Raw genomic sequence first — 19,748 nt, forward strand, 5'->3', positions numbered from 1 at the left:
CAGGTTATTTGGCGAGTTCGCTAAGTTTTGTTTGCAGTTGGGAGGTTCCAGAAGGCCACCTTAACCTATGAAAAGGGGGTTGCATAGTTAGTCAAGATGGTTCTCAGATGAACTCAGATACAGCCCCCAAAATATTCTCACATTATAACCTCCAATCCATTTGCCTTTGACGAATGGGATACCGATTGATTATGAACACAAATATAGAACTCCCTAAATATCCAGCTAGAAAAACCGAGGATAAGAAATTGGAGGACGAAACATTTTCCTCTGGGAGTGGCAACCTTCCAAGCGTATTTATATGGTGACTTTTCCCTTCATAAATGCCAGATCTTTCACCAACAAATAAATTTCCCAACGGCATCTTGCGATGCATATATATGACACCACATAAAATTCAACCAATAAATGACTTTGTTAGAAACCAGATAGCTAAGAGATACTATAACACAAGACAGTCTTCTTAACATAAGAAACATAAATTGTTTCTAGCAATCCATATTTTGTTATCAAATTGAATGAAAAACTTATGATAACACCAAAATAATCCGAAGGAAATGACCCCAGAGCTATAACTGGAAATAAGTCTAATACCGATTCCCTATGTCAATGACCGGTTTATTCTTCAAATTGAATGAAAAACTTATGATCACACCAAAATAATCCGAAGGAAATGACACCAGAGCTATAACTGGAAATAAGTTTAATACCGATTCCCTATGTAAATGACCGGTTTATTCTTCATTTGGCGAGCTCCAGTTTATTCTTCCTATTCTTACTCAATCCTGCTATCATCCTCAGACTTCTGTGGGTCAACACTTGGAGAGTCTGGCAGTTCATTTTTCAGCTGGAAGCCAGATTGTCGGGGGAGAAATTGTTGGAGCAGTGGAGGTTGATTATGTTTTCCCACTTCATAATGACCTTGATGAGGATATCGCCAGAACTGTTCCTGCTGATTTGGAATCTGAGCTGGGAGGAGCGGAAACAGTGGGGTAGCACCTAAGACTGCACCGACTTGAACATTGTTCGCCAAAAATGCACCGATGTTGATTACGGTCCTTCCATTTTGAACAAATTGTGCCGTCACTGCCTTCCAATGCTGAATCTCTTCTCTTATTTGTTCATTAAGTGCTGCCAAGAAAAAACAGAAATGTCAGATGAGTCGGGGTAACATCTGTATGAAACAAGGTAAAAACAAAATTATCATTTTCAGGAATATATGAACTACCCAGGGTACATTTATATTGACAAGACTGATAAGATTCTATATTAATGGATTTCTGAAACAAGGACATCATAAATGATAACAACTAAAAACAGCAGAGCTATCTAAATTCTAAAATATATCAACATGACTTGCCACAAAGAGGAACCAACAGTTCAACAGTTACTGGAGAATTTAGCCCAAATATGCACAAGTTTATGCTTATTTGTCTAGGTCATGACCCAACCAACCATTCCCATCTCTAAACCTAACTTGAGACATGCGAACCTATGGTTGGATTGGGAAGAATCCGAGCAATAAAATTATTATTCCCAATAAAATTAGACAATCCACATCTAACCAGGTCATCCTTAGTGTATCCGTATTATATGGAAATACAGACAATTTAGTCGTCTTACATAAATTTTATGTTTCCATATTGAGTGCTCTTATGTTTCTAAAATTCAACACTATTATGTGTTACCTAAATCAGCTTCTCTTATTTTCTTCCAGTCCGAACTTACGAGCTTTAGTTACGGATTGATGTCCCCACTGAAGATGTCTAAGGAAAATAGGTTCACATGCGTGTTTGATAACATGAAAGAGAAACAGAGACAGTGAAATCGAAAAATGTAAACCCAAGAACCTAGTGTGAATGATTTCAATCGATTTGAACAATAAATATCTGCAAAAGAAGTACACAATGTAAAGATGTATACGTGACTGTTAAGGTATAAATTATTGGCTTGTAAGCCTTGTACATGGTGAAAAATGTCAGTGTCTTGTCTTTAATTGAACTATAAATTGAATTGTCAAAAATCAAATCCAATATGTGGGAGTGTAGGACGATATATATTTTTATATGCATACATAATCAAATTACCATAGCAAATGCACAGAATAGATAATAAATGTCAAAAATTGAAATATCACAATCCAGTATATAAAAGTGGTTGTATATAAATATTTTAATCCATACAATATTTAACAACAGCACAATGCGATAATGCAAATCACTAAGATTACTAAGTTTCAAGCCACCTGCCAAACAAAATTCAATTAATCTAAGTGTGACAAAACAAGCATGGCACATATATAATTAAACAAACTGCTAACCTTATCTTGACTTAATCTAATGGTTCATACTTCATACCCATGCCCACAGGTACAAAAGTAATTCTGTAACATAATCTTTAAATGGCCAGAAAAAATTGAAAACTAAAGAAACCTAACTCCTTATCATCAGAGAGAATAAATATAAAAAAAAGAAATCACAAATGCATGCAAGGAGAAAAAAATCAACTGACATTCTTGTAGTTGGACCCCCGGCAAAATTGTGTTCATACGTTCTTTCAGTTTGGCATTTTCAGCACGCAAGGCTCTCGTCTCTGCCTGCCATACATAGATAACACGATAAACTTATTTTAGCAGGAGTAAATGTAGGAAATGATCATCAAACTCATTTGAGGGTGAGGTAAGAAAAACTTCCAGGAGTTATTCCCTTTGAGTTTAAAGTTCAAATATTAATTGCTTATATACCCAGATCAATCAACTTATATACCTGCAAAAAGGACAATTTGACTGACAATAAACTTGATTGAGACTGCAAGGCTCCTCGCTTCTGTTCAAGCATGCTCGTGTATAGCCTTTTCTTCTCTTTAGCTCTCATAGCTGATAGCCGATTGGTGAGTATTCTATAACAAAAACCAAAATGAATGATGATATTTGTAGAAACAAGGCTGAAATAGACCATAATGCACACACGAAAGCAACAAATCCATGTAAAACAAAAATGTTTTGAAGGCTTGTTTTGAGGGCCAGAACCTCATCCTGCTTTTATTGAGAAAATAATTACAAGAAGAAGAATAAAACTGAACGTTAAAACTTAAAACCTTATCAAGCAAGAAAACTTATGCATATTCAAGTTTAGTAATCAAAGTAGTCGTGCACAGTTGGAGAGAAATTAAGAAAATACTACAGGAAGTTCTGTAGCATAGTTTTAAAAACCGTAATGTGCATCAAACTGTGCAGACGGAAGGTTCAAGGTTTTCGAGGTTCAACGGATACGATGAAGGTTGAACCGTTGATTTATATATACAATAAATTAATATATATTTAGAGATATAGTATATACTAGTAATATATATAACTCAAAAAACAAAAAAATAAATCTTGTATGTGAAATATTTATATGAAATTCGCTAATGCTCTAACATGGGTCCAAATTTTAATTAAACTAATATTCGATTAATTGATTATTGATGGAACTTATTCCTCGTATATTGTGTAGGCCTTAAAAAATTCAATCAAAATAATTGAAAAGAATATAAAAACAAGTGGTTGTGCTTATGCTTGTACATGTGCTTATCCATTAGTCAGTCACACGTGTCCACCTTTGAAACATTCACAAACACATTAGTTGTCTTCATCCTCCTTTCTAAAACCCTCATCACATCTCTCCTTCCCTTTGAAAGATTTTCACAAAAGCATTGTTGGGTCTAAATTAACCTTACTAGCAAGTGTACTAGTCGGCGACTACAGCACAATGATAAGCAAGGGTCGAATCCACAGGGACGGTGTTATGTTTAATCCAAATGTATATTTGTATGTATATATGGACAATGCAAACAAAAGTAAAGTTCAACTCAAGATTGTTTGGGTTGGGTAATTAAACTAAAACAAGCAAATAGTAAAGTATTTTTGGTATTTTCTTTGAATAAGGATGTAACTAATGCAAATGAGATAAACACCAAGGCTTTGGAATCCCCCTTGGGAAATAACTTGCGATGACACAAATTCACACACACATTTGCTAATTCGGGCATAACGAATCCGTACCTAAGTCGGTTTTAGCGCACCTAAGCCAAATCTCCCTAAAATCGATTACTAGCCATCTTATTGGTCTAGGTCGGATATTCCTAAATACATTCTAGCCATCTTATTGGTCTAAACATGCATAGGAATTCATGGAGTTCTATGGAGATTAGGATTCATACAAATTGTCACCTAATTAAAGGGAGACACATTCATAATCAAGTGTTTCAAGAAGCATAATCTACTTGACATATTATTGTCTAAGCAAATTCTCCAAACAATTTCATCCAAAAAACCTAGGTGTTGGCCAAACACCACAAGCATGAAGAAATTGCAATCAAACATAGAAACACAAGATTTATACCCAAATCAACTCATATATATGTAAATCAAGTCATAAACAAAGTCATCAAACCCAAGGCTTCATCCTAGCCTTGGCACAAGTGATTTAGTTACACATAATGAGAGAAAAACACAAGAGAATAGATGAGAAAGGCATGAATAAACCCAATGAGTTGAGTAGATCCAAGTGGAGTTGAAGAATCTCTCCTCCTAGCTCCAAGAATCACCTTCCCCCTCTGTTTTCGCTCTCCAGAAATCAGTTCTCGGTCCAAAAAACTCTCGTAGCTCGGACAAATCGCGACTTAAAACACCTCAGAAAATTGTTTTTCACGCCTAGGCGCGTTGTTTTCACGCCTAGGCGCACCACGCCTAGACACACGCCTAGGCGCACGCCTAGGCGTGATCCTGGGCGTGCACAACTTAAAATTCAAGTCCAACTCTCTGGACTGGGCGTGCAGAAGTGATCCTGGGCGTGCACAATTTTTGCGCCTAGGCGCGCCACGCCTAGGCGCGCGCCTAGGCGCGTTACCCCTAGGCACATTATTCAAATGACCATAACTTCTCCATATGACCTCCGATTTGCATGATTTTAGATTCTACGGAAAGCTTGAGATGTCTACTTTCCAATGCCTTTTGTTGCGCTCAATTCCAATAACGTGACAGAAATTTATGACTATTTGAACACACGAAGGTCGGTGGACATTTTCTTCAATTCAGCCCTTTTTCCGTCGCTTTTCATCCAAACCGCAATCAACCTATCAAAATACAAATCAACACATAAATACACTCATTATTTATCAAAAGAAAGCTTAAGAGGGGATATTTCTACCAAAAACAATAGGTATTATCATACCTATCAAACACCCCACACTTAAACCTTACTTGTCCTCAAGTAAAACTAAACAAAGTACATCTACCAACTAACATCCTAACTCACTAACGCAGGAATCGCGATTGCATTTAGCATATGCAACAAGCCGTTAAACCCCTAGGTGTCCCTAGTGGAGGAGTTTTGTCTCCTGAGGGCTTACAAGAACGACACCCACAAACGTTTCAAGATAACTCAAATCAAACATATGGGAGGGAAATCACTAGAATCGAAACAATATACATCAATGCCATGCAATCAAAAAGATGTGGAGACCCCACACTTCATCCAAACATATACTCAATGAAGATTATCCGTCTACTCAATCACTTCGTCTACATTAAGTGCGTGCAAAGAAGAAATGTATAATTATTTGGCTTCCAAGAGTTCATAGGCGCCAAACATAGTCACATTCCAAGAATTCCAAGAACAGTCAAGTAGTAATACCAAGGCACTTTTATTTATATACATACTTCTCTTCTTTTTCTTCTTCTCTTTTTTTATTTTTTATTTTTTTATTTTCATCTTACTAGGCCCGTGCAATGCTCACTCCTTTAAGCTTTCTAGTCAACCCATGTAACGAGTTCTCAACCAATGACTCCCAACCAGTTGGTTTAGGGCATTATGTGATAAAGCACACCTCGGATCAATCACTCGAGTTGAAAAGGCTTCGAAGTTAAGCTAGCCTAGTATGTTCATCAAGATTGTCTTACCTTTTTACGCGAAACTCGAGTTGGTTAGACAAGAGCCCCGGTTACTCAGCAAGATCACAAGAGCGGAACATGCTTTTAATCATCATCAAATTTATTTATTTATTTATTTATTTATTTTTTAACATGCATGTAATTAACTAGTGCCAAGAATATAACTAACACGGTGTTCTAGATCATCTTAGAGAAAGTCCACATCCAACATCTATTCACCCAAGTCATACCCCACAAGCACACATTCTCGTGCAGGTGAATTACAGTGATTGTGCAATAGAGTAGACGTCAAGCATATAGAAGGATATGATGGGTTCCACAAACCAAGATTAGCTGCATTTCAATATAGCACTCAATTCAACAGAAAATTCCCATAAATATGCAAGATTCAAGCACTGAAATTTTTTTTTTTTTTTTTTTAAATTCAGCTACTACAAAATCATGTGAAATTTTGCACAAGATAATCCATATGCAGTCCACCACCCCACACTTTAAAGACTGCATTGTCCTCAATGCAAAACATAACAATGTAATAATGCACTAAAAAGAGGACAAGTTGAAACAATACAACCTGGGGGTTGGAGTCATGCATCGAGTGGATTGGGGTGCTGGCCTGGCCACAATTCTTCAATGTCTATATGCACCCTCCTCTTGTCTTCAGGTAGACGAGATCTACCACTTTGCAGTGGCTCAATAAATAGGGCACAAACTTCCTTCTTTGATGTGCCCATCAAAAAGATTCTATCTCTAAATTCCTTTGGCCCTCTTGGTTGAAATTGTAGTTTTCCATGCCAATGGAAGAGATATTTTGAGTAGAGGGGAAGCTTCTTCAATGATCTTGCAATGCAACTCTCCATGCTTTGTTGAAGCTTCCATTTTTTCTTTGTTGGCAAAATTTCCTCCAGGATTTGCATTATGGAAGCACTGAGATTTACATTAGGCTCCTCAACTCCAATAAAGTCAATGAATTGTGCTTCAAATGGTGATAGCACCTGATTGTGGAGTGTGTTATCCTCATGCCTCTCTACAAAGTTATCACATTCTTCCTCCACCTTATCATCATACTTGTTCTCCAAATCTTCAGCTTTCAAATTTTTTTCAGAATCGACAAGAGCTTTCTCTTCTATATCTTGCTCAACCCATGTAGGTCCACTACTTTCTTGTTCGATTGAAACTATCTCACATTCTGCAGCTGATGGAGACTTCTCTGATTCTTCTAAATCCATGCCCTCCTTCATTGGTGGATCCATCTCCGAAAGTGAAGTGAGAAGCATTATCTCATACTCCTCTTCATCCACATAATTATACTCAATTTTTCCTCTAGGCTCCAACTCTTTGTCATTGCTTAATGTAACTGCTTGAGTTGTCTCACATATATCTTTCCCCTCACTTGTTTTCATCATAGGTTGGCAAAGCTGATTTTTGTTTGATACCATCCTATGCGTTGCCTCTGCTAAAGTTTGGGTACTCGCATTTAAGGAATCGAGTATGTCATCCAAAGATGACTCATGTCTTTTCTCAAGCGGTGGTGGTGAAGCCCATTGACACATCTCCTCTCTACAAGCTTGAGTGTTTGCTTTCAACTTGTCGGTACTCGTAACCAATGCATTTAGTACATCTTGTAGAGATGAGTCTTGTGCTTGCTCAAGCAATGGTGGTGGTGCTGCTTGTGTGGGAACAAATTGATGCTGGTAGTTGTTCCATAGGAATTGAGGTCGTTCACACCATCCAGAGTTATAAGTGTTGGAGAAGGAGTTGCATGGTGGATATGGGGCATGGTTTGGAGGAGTTGTCCTTGCATTATATCCTTGCAAATATAAGCTCGACCCATAAAAACCTGCTCCCTGATAAGCACATGGTGGAGGATATTCCATCTCGAAGCATATGCCAACAAAAGCAAAATTAGTTAACAAATATTATGTACAAGTATTATGTACAAACAAAGGAAAAGAAAAAAAAAATAAATTATGGACAAATAATAAAAATGGATCAAACGTAAGCTACCATCCCCGGCAACGGCGCCATAAACTTGTTGGGTCTAAATTAACCTTACTAGCAAGTGTACTAGTCGGCGACTACAGCACAATGATAAGCAAGGGTCGAATCCACAGGGACGGTGTTATGTTTAATCCAAATGTATATTTGTATGTATATATGGACAATGCAAACAAAAGTAAAGTTCAACTCAAGATTGTTTGGGTTGGGTAATTAAACTAAAACAAGCAAATAGTAAAGTATTTTTGGTATTTTCTTTGAATAAGGATGTAACTAATGCAAATGAGATAAACACCAAGGCTTTGGAATCCCCCTTGGGAAATAACTTGCGATGACACAAATTCACACACACATTTGCTAATTCGGGCATAACGAATCCGTACCTAAGTCGGTTTTAGCGCACCTAAGCCAAATCTCCCTAAAATCGATTACTAGCCATCTTATTGGTCTAGGTCGGATATTCCTAAATACATTCTAGCCATCTTATTGGTCTAAACATGCATAGGAATTCATGGAGTTCTATGGAGATTAGGATTCATACAAATTGTCACCTAATTAAAGGGAGACACATTCATAATCAAGTGTTTCAAGAAGCATAATCTACTTGACATATTATTGTCTAAGCAAATTCTCCAAACAATTTCATCCAAAAAACCTAGGTGTTGGCCAAACACCACAAGCATGAAGAAATTGCAATCAAACATAGAAACACAAGATTTATACCCAAATCAACTCATATATATGTAAATCAAGTCATAAACAAAGTCATCAAACCCAAGGCTTCATCCTAGCCTTGGCACAAGTGATTTAGTTACACATAATGAGAGAAAAACACAAGAGAATAGATGAGAAAGGCATGAATAAACCCAATGAGTTGAGTAGATCCAAGTGGAGTTGAAGAATCTCTCCTCCTAGCTCCAAGAATCACCTTCCCCCTCTGTTTTCGCTCTCCAGAAATCAGTTCTCGGTCCAAAAAACTCTCGTAGCTCGGACAAATCGCGACTTAAAACACCTCAGAAAATTGTTTTTCACGCCTAGGCGCGTTGTTTTCACGCCTAGGCGCACCACGCCTAGACACACGCCTAGGCGCACGCCTAGGCGTGATCCTGGGCGTGCACAACTTAAAATTCAAGTCCAACTCTCTGGACTGGGCGTGCAGAAGTGATCCTGGGCGTGCACAATTTTTGCGCCTAGGCGCGCCACGCCTAGGCGCGTTACCCCTAGGCACATTATTCAAATGACCATAACTTCTCCATATGACCTCCGATTTGCATGATTTTAGATTCTACGGAAAGCTTGAGATGTCTACTTTCCAATGCCTTTTGTTGCGCTCAATTCCAATAACGTGACAGAAATTTATGACTATTTGAACACACGAAGGTCGGTGGACATTTTCTTCAATTCAGCCCTTTTTCCGTCGCTTTTCATCCAAACCGCAATCAACCTATCAAAATACAAATCAACACATAAATACACTCATTATTTATCAAAAGAAAGCTTAAGAGGGGATATTTCTACCAAAAACAATAGGTATTATCATACCTATCAAGCATCAGAGCTCTTTCAACAGCGGCACCACCTACTTCAACTATCTCCTACCTTGATGGGTCATCTACAAATCCATCCATTACCAGGGCACAAAAATCTTCTCCTTTCCCAATCAAGTAACAACGTGATTTAGGACTGAATTTGACTGAAAAAACGAGATGATTTATCTTTCCACAAATCAGCCGGTATTTTATTATACCGACGATTCGCGGTTCGTTTGCGATTTGAGGGTTTGACCTCTGTTCCGGTGGTTTTAATGCATCTGTGGCATTTTGTAACAAAGTACCAGCGTACCTGCCAGTTCACGGTTTTCAGGGTTGAACCGGCGGTACGATCCGGTATTTAAAACTATCCTTTATAGACAATCCCACTTGACTAATTGACCTAGGCATAAATATGATACATATATAACTAAATGCGTATATATGCCAACAATACATATGTACAATTTAATGTTGTCATGATGTCATCAATATTAAGAAATTTAATGACCGAGAGTTCCGAAACTGCTAATAATTAATAAATCAATCCAGCAGTAACAGTTACGATGAAACTATCCCAAAGGAGGAAAACAACAAGACAAAATGACAATGTATGAATACAGTAGAAGCAAGACACAGAAGAAACTTAAAGTGAGCCAAGATTTTCAGTCATGTGTGCGTAGTATTTTCATCAATGATCAATCACGCATAAAACTTATTAAACCACAGGCAGGGTGAGGGGTTGAGTCGGGATTTGAATAAAAACTAGATTTTGGGGTCAAGGGAATCGGGCCTCAGCTTCGCCCTAAGCGTGCTACGGAACAAGCCTTATCTACGATCTCTATTAGCATAACAGTTCACGACTGAGGGGGAAAAAAGTAATAGAAAGAAAAGGAACTAAATAACTTGCTAATAGTACACAGAAATAAAAGTAACACTAAACATTTATGTTTTATACCTCCTTGCACGCCGTGGATCCTCTCTAGCCATTGCCGCAAGCTCTTCAGTACTTAAGGCTTTACATGGTGGATTTCGTTTAACTCTAGCACGCAGTGCTACTTCTTGGGGCAGTACAACTCCTTCAGGGATAGCTTCTCCTGATGCCTTTCCCTTACCAGTTTCTTCAGCTACATTTGATGTTTCTCCCACTTTAGTCTTCTTGAAATTCAAATACCCCGCATTCATTGCCATGAAGTTCGGATGGCATTCCCCACTGCTCTCTATTTCATCAGAAGAGACAACCTGTACCTGTGCACCTGAACCGGAAAGCAAGTGCAAAAGTTAGCATCACTCAAAATATTTTGATCAACGAATTTGTTCCTGTAAGGATTCAGATACCTGATCTTTCAGATGATGATGGCAACTTGTTAGTTGAGATGGGCATTGATGACAAAGCAAGAGACAGATCATAGCCTAAGAATGATGCGGGAACATCTTTTTCTTCCATTGGTTTCTTGCCTTTGTCCATGAGTGAAAATCTACACAAAAATTCATCACAAAAAAATTTTAAAACCCTAGAAAAATTATATGGAGCCTTGTATTTACCTTAATTGATGCAGGAGGACAAAAACTACATCATAACAGTCCCAAAACCTAACAGAAATCATAAATATATCTTAACCATTCACCTATGTAATCAATCAATAATCACACAATCAATCATGTTCTACAATCAGAACCGCACACCACATAATGAATTACCAATAATCCTAAACTTTTAGATCATCACCAAATAATCAACACACACATAAATATCATAAATTAGAACATAATTTATACCGAATCTTCTGTTCAAACCTAGAAAAATTATATGGAGCCCTGTATTTTACCTTAACAGTCCCAAAACTCAACAGAAACCATAAATATATCTTAACCTTAACCATTCAACTATGTAATCAATCAATAATCACACAATCAATCATGTTCTACAATCAGAACTGCACACCACATAATGAATTACCAATAATCCTAAATTTTTAGGTCATCACCAAATAATCAACACACACATATTTATCATAACTAAGAACATAATTAATACCGAATCTTCTGTTCAAACCTAGAAAAATTATATGGAGACCTGTATTTTACCTTAACAGTCCCAAAACTCAACAGAAACCACAAATATATCTTAACCTTAACCATTCAACTATGTAATCAATCAATAATCACACAATCAATCACGTTCTACAATCAGAACTGCACACCACATATTGAATTACCAATAATCCTAAATTTTTAGATCATCACCAAATAATCAACACACATAAATATCGTAACTTAGAACATAATTTATTAATTTATACCAAATCTTATTCTCTGAACAGAAGAGATGAAGAAATATTTTGTATTTCTGAGAGACAAATCAATATATAGATAGCCAACTGGGTTGAAAACAGATAAGATTCCACGGGAAAAAAAAACCTAACCTATAAGATCCGCCCCGTCACTTGAGGTCTGTAGTTGCGAAACTAATGAAATTCTCCCTTCCATATAAGGGAGACAACTGAGGGACTACATCTCGAAAGAAAGTTACAGCGAATTGGTGACGGCGCTTTACTGTTTGAGAGTATAGCCAGTGAAGCATATCCAGTTTTTCAGTTTTAGCTTGCGTTTCATACTTCCATTTGTGGCAGATGCAGAGGCGTGGGTTTCGTGACGTATGAACAACTACTGTTTTATTTATTAATAAATAACTAAGGAATTTAATAAGTTTGAAATTATAATAATATTGTTGGGTCAAATTAAATGGTAAAATTCTAATTTTACTTCTATTTCCATTGCCAAATAAAGTTATATGTCACTGAATTGAAGGGAAAAGGCAAGTGTAAGCAAAAGGGGATACTAAAATTTTCCCTTTTAAACATCTAATATGTGCTTAATTTTAATTCATTAGTTCATGTACACGTAAATTTTTCACCTAAAAATGAAATAAATTGGGCCAAAGCACACTACATGGCCATAAGATATTACTCTCCACGGAAATCAAACTCAAGATCTCCCGAGTTCATACGATTTAGTACCATAGAAATTCACCAACTAGGTTTAAGAAACCATCTTATCTTATGAGTTTAAAACTAATCAACTATACTTTTATCACGTATAACATCTCTAATGACCAGAAATATGTGGGTCCATGACTCTTTGACAGGTATGATTTTCGTAACTGCATCCTTATCACGCTTCTCGACTACGACCTTTTGAGCTACCTCTATGTCGATCTCCTCATAACCTCAACGTCAGCATCCCTGTTATCTCGACGTCAACTCTTAACCTCTTACCATTTCATCATAAGATCTTACTATCAACTCTTTTAGACTTACTTGACACTCTTATTATCTCCAACATCTTGAAAAGAAAATCTCAATAATTGTGTCAATTAGCTCCTAGCAGCAAAAGTCTTTATCCCAAATATCTCTCCACCAAACACGCTGTGTCAGACTTTACTTCTGACACACGAAACTATCTCTCGTTAGGGCAAAGCGAACAAACCTAATACTAACACACCCTTGCTACAAATCGTTCTCTCGAAGGGTAACAAGGCCTCCTATAGCTAAACGATACATGTCTCCGAAAGACATTATTTAAGCCAAGATCCTTCACTAAAATAGGATCTTTTGCTTTCGAACCAACTTTATCTCTCAACCTTGTAAAAAATCTTAAATCAGTTATAAACCACTTCATATTAAACACTCATAAGCTACTACTATCATCATATTATATGCTTTATGTCATCAATATCAATATTAACTTGGTCGTCGGATACCTTTTGGATAGCATCCGGTGATGTCCAATGTCCTCGATTATCAATATTTGTTCATTTTGTAGATTGTTAATGGCCCCTTTTGAACATTCTTTAATTGTAAATTCGATCACCTACAACATCATAATCATAATCATAATCATAATCATAGCAAGTTCATTTCAATAACGTCTATGTATTATACGTTCATTAAGGACAATAATTAATTTGATTTTTTTTTTAACTCCCTGAAAGTCCTTATTTGTTCCAATAGACAAATAGCCATGCATTGTTGGTAGGCAAAAGATAAAGTATTAATAATAATGAATTACAAAAAAAATAAAATGCAAACAAATACAAAGAGTACATGAACTACAAATTACAAAAGCTTTAATTTATTTTCTCATCCACAACCTTATCTCTAGAACCAGTGCAACCAAGAATAATATCCCAACAACAATTCCATAACCAACATTCCATCCACTTCCCTTTTCACCCAAATCAATCCCATAGAACACATTTGCTACTGCAAATACCAATAGAATCCTTCCCAAACTGTAGTGGTACCAATTCCAGTACACCCTCACTCTCGATAACTTGTCCGGTCGAGCAAAAAATGCCATCACCTATCAAGTGGTAAACACAAGAATTCAATCATTTTTTGATCGGTGTACATTTTGACATTGATCAAGGATAAAATAAAGGTCATAAATTGAGGGTCTCAAACATTTGTCAATTGATATTGTGTACCTGGAGGCAGCCGAGTACAAGAACAAAGATCCCAATACTCTTGTGTGTGGAGACATCAACGCCGGTGAGACGGTTTTCTAGTGCAAATCCACATATTACACCAATTATGCCCAATATGAATCCGGAGACTTGAACACCGGCGTGGACATAGAACCAAATGGGATCCCATTCTCTGAAGTAGCGAGCCACAATGACTCCAATCAACATCGCAATCCCCCACCCAAGCATGTTTAATATTCCATGGCTCCTTCTCAGTCTCGAATGCGGCCTTCCTGTCCTGGTCACTTGACCTGTCACAAATTCAAAGTAATAAAGAGTTTGTGTCTTCAATCATTTCAGTCACATCAGTGGTATTGTACTCTCTAGGCAAATACCGGTATTGTCCGCTCAAGGTAAAGGTCCATGCGGATTTGTTTACCTAAGTCATATCCGAAGTACGTACTCAGGCTCATAAAACACGTCATTTATTCTTTTAGTGTTGTGCGGAAAACAACCCAAGATGTTCACGATCAATGTAAATAATTAATGCGAAAATAGAGAAATCGAAAACAAGATCAATCACATACAATATACAACGATTTTACGTGATTCGGTCAATCTTACTTATGTTCTCGGACGGCAATGATAAATTTTAATACAATGATTCGTACACTCCTATCTTTAAGGTTTTCACACTAATAATATTTAGTGAGTTTATGGTTTCCGCATAATAATTAAAATATCCTTATTAAAGTTAAGGCCAATTATAACATTTAGGCCATCTCAAGAATATTTAGATCTAGAAAACACATCATTTATATGAGAAGAATTGAATTTCTTATCATATACCGCTAAGTTGGGTTACGTGGTACTATGAGCCTTGACAACACTCACTTTCTTTTTTGGCCATCATGATTCATTCTTCCATTCCAATTCACTCATCATCCTTGCACGACCTTCCTTTTAAATTGCTTTTTTAAACAGGTCATGGTCGGCAACAAATCCCGAACCACGCCATGACACAGACATACAACTAGTGTGTTCAAAGTTTAAATCGATAATTATATATCTATTAATTATTAATAAATAATAAAATAATAATTTAATTAATGTTATAAATTACCTGTAGCATAATTGAGGCTGGTGGAGACCTTGTCACCATGCTCGGTCAACATATACGACGGCGCAGCCGGCAACGACCCGGTGGTTCCGACGGCGTAGAGGACTTGCGTCTGCGGCTGATTAGTGTTCAATTGGAAGGCCATGTAAATTCGCGACGACTGCGACACGATTATGGTGGAATTGCTAAGAATGCTCAAGTTGCCTTGATCAGGCTGTACGAGACTCGACGATTGGCCTCCTAGATAGTACTGCTTCATCGCTCCTGCTCCGTTCGATATCCACCCTACGATTGCGCTCGATCCCACCATCTGACCGTTGCTTGAGAACCCGATCGCTACGTACGAGTTTGAATCTGGAGCCGAGAGGACGAAGCTCCATGTGTCCGACGAGGCCTGCCCGTACTGTAACAAAACCAGATAATTAATTAATCAAACAGTAATATTATTGTAAGGGAGAAGGAAAAAAAAAAAACAGAGGTGTGGGATTGATTACTCGGAGAACGAAATTGCGAGGAGTCCAGACGGGGAGGCAGTGGAGGTTGGCGGTGTCAAATGCGACACCGTTTAGGTTCAAATTGGAGGTGCATGAATCGGTTTGAGAGTTTGTGAGGGTTGATAAGCTGCAGAGGGAGGTGAAGAAGAAGAGTATGGACATGGAAGATGGCTTCATCTCTCTCTCTCTCTCTCTCTCTCTAGATTCTTGGGTTGATGAATGGATCAATTGAGTTGGTGCTGCGCATCATCATATATTCATATGTAAGGGGGATTGAGGGAGTAGTTGAGAGTGATTATTTTTATGAAATTTTTATTTTTTTTTGGGTGATGAAATAATTCTTTGATGGGTTTTAGTCAACAGTTTTAATAATAGAAATCTGGGAAGATCAAGTCGAAGCTCTTCTTCTTCTTGTATTGGAGATTTCTTCTGATTTTTACATAGCTTTATATAAAAAAAAAATAAAAAAAAAAGTGGCAGTAGAATTTTTGATGTTCACTGGATATAGTTTTAAAAGACAACTAAATTCCTAATCATCAATCTATCAATCTATATATATATAATTGAGGATCCACAAGGCTTCTCCTTAATTCATGGTGTCACGTGGACGTCTTTACAAAAAAACCTACATAGACAAAATAAAATTTTAAAATATATTAGAAAACTTTAAGACCCACAACCACAAACATAAATATATTACAAAACTTTAATACCCACAACCACATTCATACACTTTAACACCCACAACCACACTCATATAGTTAATAGTATTCAAATAATTTTAAAATTATATTGAATTGTATGGGAATTTAATGTTTCACAGGAATGGTTTAATGTTGTTTTGGTTTCTCAAAGGTCATGTATTGCTAATTATGAGAGTCTTTTGATATTACTCAATTAATGAAATTCAAACCACTCCTAAATGAAAAAAATACACAAAAATTCCCACAAAATGATGGTAATTAATGCCAAAAACACACAAAATGTTTTCAAACTAAATACTACAAATGAATTTCATTAATTGAGTAACTTTTAACCACACCATTTGGCGATAGCCTTATTTGTTTATTGGACGATCTTAGACCATTCAAAGTAGACATTCTTAACAAAAATTTCAAATTTTCAGTTTTTACACACTTTTAATAGATTTTTAATCTTTCAAAAAGCTCATACACATCAAACACTCTAAACCACACTCTAAATCATTTAAATATTAATTTTTACAATCTTTTTTTATTAATTCAAAATTCAAGAAAATCCAATACTTCCCACCATCACCATATGATCAAAACCCAATACACCTCCACCATCACCGTTTGATCACCACCCACAACAACTCCACCATCACCACCCACTACACCTCCACCATCACCACCCAATTCACCTCACGAAATCCAATCATGGCCATCCACTCTCACATGAAGCTCGATCCTTGATTGAATCAAGATCATGATCATCAACAAAAGGGCTCTCTTAAAAGTAAAGTCTTCAAGATCCGATCTCGCGTCGAGGGCCACGATGGCTGCGGCACGACGACGGAGGAGGAGGAGCTTGATGCGAGAGATGACTACAAGTTTTTAATCAAAAAATACTTAAGAGTTTGCTACAGTGTTGCAACCAAATACCGGTCTTAACTGGAGCAACCCATGGATTTGGAGTGTGAGATACCGTTTCTGATGTGGGACAATTTTTCACAAAAGGACAAAACTGTGACTCTAAATTTAGAGTCCAGTTTGTGTTTGCAGTAGCTGCTGCGGATGGCCTTATTTACGGCTCCTTCGTATTTTAAGCTCTTTATTTGGCCCACTACAGAGGCCCGTGACTTGGTCAAAGTTGTGAGGAGCAAGGCAGTGCATGTAAGTTGTAACTCTCTTTCTCGTGGCCCATTATTGTGATGACTCTATTGATGGTCCAATGGATGATGGGTAACTTCAGTCACACCCTAACTTTTACTAAAAACGCCCCGACTTAAGTTGACTTCGCGTTGACCGCCTGTTTTGATAGAGTTTGGCTCAAAACACCCCATAGGCCCATACCATTTCTTCCACTACAGAGTCACGAGCTCCTCTACCTCAATCCCCCATAGGCGAAATCCGTTTTGCTTGTCCAATTTAGAGTGCTTCTCCAACATTCTCTGACCTCCAGCGACGCCATCACAGCTGCAACACAATGGCAAGTTGTTAGTGTGTGTTTTTGTTTATTTTTGTGTTTGGGTGTTTGTCGATTTGCGGTTTATACTTGGTATTCTACCTATGCTTTGATGTTGAGGGCTTGGGTATGCTCGATTTCTTGTTTCAGGTTGGGGTTTCTGTAGAAGATGAGGTTAAGAATGACACATCCCTAGTTTTCACTACTGATTTGGTGTTTAAAAACAAAGAATCGGTGATTGACTGGGCAAGGAGAATTGGGCGTTTCAATGGGATGGTTCGAGAGATAGGATCTACTCCATCTGAACCCAGTTCCACCTTATCTGAACACATTCCACATCTACCCATCGTCAATTTCACCCATTATCAAGGCCTTCACTTTATCTTCTTGTAGTCTCCACAAAGCTCAACATGCTTTTCCATCATATTGAACAACCCAAGTAGTCTTCATTGTAAAAAGATTCATGTTCATGCTTTCCAATACCATGATTCCGGCTTATTCGTGCTGTAATGAGTTGAATCTTGCAAGCGACAAGGACTTGGTTTCTTGGAATGGCTTGGGGTGTATTTGTAAAATGTTTGAGATTTTATGTATTTTGGGTGTCTTTATAAATATTTACAATTTTTTGGGGTACCTTTAACAAGGGGAGTGTTTAAAAAATATAGGGGTGTGACTAAAGTTTACCATGGATGATCTATGAGGGATTTTGGCCTTCCGGGCTTCCCTTTGTTTCTAGTTCACGAAGCCAAGCTCACAAGCGATTAGCTTTCAAGCTTTATTGCTCAATGGACCCTGAGGCCCATTAACACCCCAAGTTACCAACTCAAACTTTCACAATGTACTTGGAAGCATAAATACAAACATTTCTCAAAACAAATATGTAGACAATAATGTAATTGTTACTACCATTTGGATTTGTTTCCCATCAAGTATAATTTGGCACAACAACTAGAATTTCTCATTTCTACATGCTACTCCCTTTTAGTGCCTTCTTTTGCCTATTGTACCATTCATCCTTTTTGCAACTCTCAATATTTGAAAATGTGGTAAATAGATATCCAAGGAAAATGAAGATTTTTTTTTTGAAAAATTAAGTTTAACATGTAACCAAATTATTAAAGTTAGTCATGGAGGCGAAATATGGATCTTCTCATCCATCTGTCGTTGATTTTTCACTATATCGGTTGTTATGGTGTGTTTCAGCGACATATATTTGATCTTCACTATCGAATCCACTTTGATGAGACTCCTAAATCTGGTGGAAATTAGGTCTTTTTTTTTAAATTTTTTTATGAAGCGAAATTCAAGAATCTAGATTCAATCCATGCATGTTGTGTCTATTTTATATTTGTTATTTAGTTTGTCTACGCTCATTCCATAATGGTATTGTCAGATTTTTTTTTTTTTCATTCTCGAGTCCTCATTCATATTTTCTTAGTTTCGGTTTATAATTTTTTAAGTTGTTAGAGCATCCACAATGGGATGATTTTGAAGTGCTTGAGATGATACTTTCTTGATAAATTAAGCGCTAGATGTTCACAATGGGTACTTGAGATGATACTTTCTTGATAAGTTAAGCACTACATGCACACTTGTGATAAAAAATGACACTTGAAAAATTAGTTCATACTTGATCTTTGAAGTGTATGATAATTGATGAATAGTGAAGAGAGAGGTGATGAAAAAGGAAGAGAGATGTGATGAAAAGTAAGAGAGAGATGATGGAAAGAGAGAGAGAAGATAAAAAGGAAGAGAGAGGTGATGAAAAATAAGGGAGAGATGATGAAAAAGAAGAGAGAGAAAATAAAAAAAATGAATATAGAGTGTTGGAATGTATGGAGTGTTGATGAATAGTATAGATTGTGGGACCCAATCACCCAATTAAATTGTGCCACCTAAGAGAAATGAGAAGAGAGAGAATATAATTTAATGAAATTTGGAGTGTGTGCACAAGTAGCACCATTGTGGATGCTCTTACTATGAAGGAAGTATAACTTTGTTATCATGAATTTTATCAAAAAAACTTTGTTATCATGAAATAAATTGTTAGGATTTATAGTTT

At 37.0% G+C, this 19,748-nt stretch overlaps 2 protein-coding genes across 2 annotated transcripts; both read right to left on the reverse strand.

Moving 5' to 3' along the window:
- Window positions 1-485: 485 nt before the first annotated feature.
- Window positions 486-12,103, reverse strand: LOC120006853 (probable transcription factor PosF21). Its single transcript, XM_038856959.1, has 6 exons — window positions 11,883-12,103; window positions 10,795-10,934; window positions 10,415-10,712; window positions 2,766-2,898; window positions 2,512-2,596; window positions 486-1,131 (listed from the first exon to the last, which is right to left on the reverse strand). The coding sequence occupies exons 2-6, from the start codon at window positions 10,922-10,924 to the stop codon at window positions 776-778; spliced, it is 1,002 nt and encodes a 333-aa protein (XP_038712887.1). The 5' UTR covers window positions 10,925-10,934; window positions 11,883-12,103; the 3' UTR covers window positions 486-775.
- A 1,381-nt stretch (window positions 12,104-13,484) lies between these two features.
- Window positions 13,485-15,866, reverse strand: LOC120007772 (cytochrome b561 and DOMON domain-containing protein At3g07570-like). The gene is made up of 4 exons (XM_038858204.1): window positions 15,539-15,866; window positions 15,048-15,447; window positions 13,946-14,235; window positions 13,485-13,821 (listed from the first exon to the last, which is right to left on the reverse strand). Exons 1-4 carry the CDS (start codon window positions 15,713-15,715, stop codon window positions 13,591-13,593), a joined length of 1,098 nt encoding a protein of 365 aa, XP_038714132.1. The 5' UTR covers window positions 15,716-15,866; the 3' UTR covers window positions 13,485-13,590.
- Between the last annotated feature and the right edge of the window lie 3,882 nt (window positions 15,867-19,748).

The sequence above is a fragment of the Tripterygium wilfordii genome, chromosome 10 (genome assembly GCF_013401445.1).
Source record: "Tripterygium wilfordii isolate XIE 37 chromosome 10, ASM1340144v1, whole genome shotgun sequence".
Taxonomy (NCBI): domain Eukaryota; kingdom Viridiplantae; phylum Streptophyta; class Magnoliopsida; order Celastrales; family Celastraceae; genus Tripterygium; species Tripterygium wilfordii.

What these genes read in the sequence shown, in the direction of transcription:
- LOC120006853 (XM_038856959.1), bottom strand. Translation starts at nt 10,924, where the DNA reads ATGGACAAAGGCAAGAAACCAATGGAAGAAAAAGATGTTCCCGCATCA. An exon ending in ATCATCATCTGAAAGATCAG is followed by an intron (nt 10,713 to 10,794) that starts GTATCTGAATCC and finishes TTTCCGGTTCAG; the next exon opens with GTGCACAGGTACAGGTTGTC. An exon ending in TCAAATTGTCCTTTTTGCAG is followed by an intron (nt 2,597 to 2,765) that starts GTATATAAGTTG and finishes TATGTATGGCAG; the next exon opens with GCAGAGACGAGAGCCTTGCG.
- LOC120007772 (XM_038858204.1), bottom strand. Translation starts at nt 15,715, where the DNA reads ATGAAGCCATCTTCCATGTCCATACTCTTCTTCTTCACCTCCCTCTGC. An exon ending in CTCGCAATTTCGTTCTCCGA is followed by an intron (nt 15,448 to 15,538) that starts GTAATCAATCCC and finishes GTTTTGTTACAG; the next exon opens with TACGGGCAGGCCTCGTCGGA. An exon ending in TTGTACTCGGCTGCCTCCAG is followed by an intron (nt 13,822 to 13,945) that starts GTACACAATATC and finishes ACCACTTGATAG; the next exon opens with GTGATGGCATTTTTTGCTCG.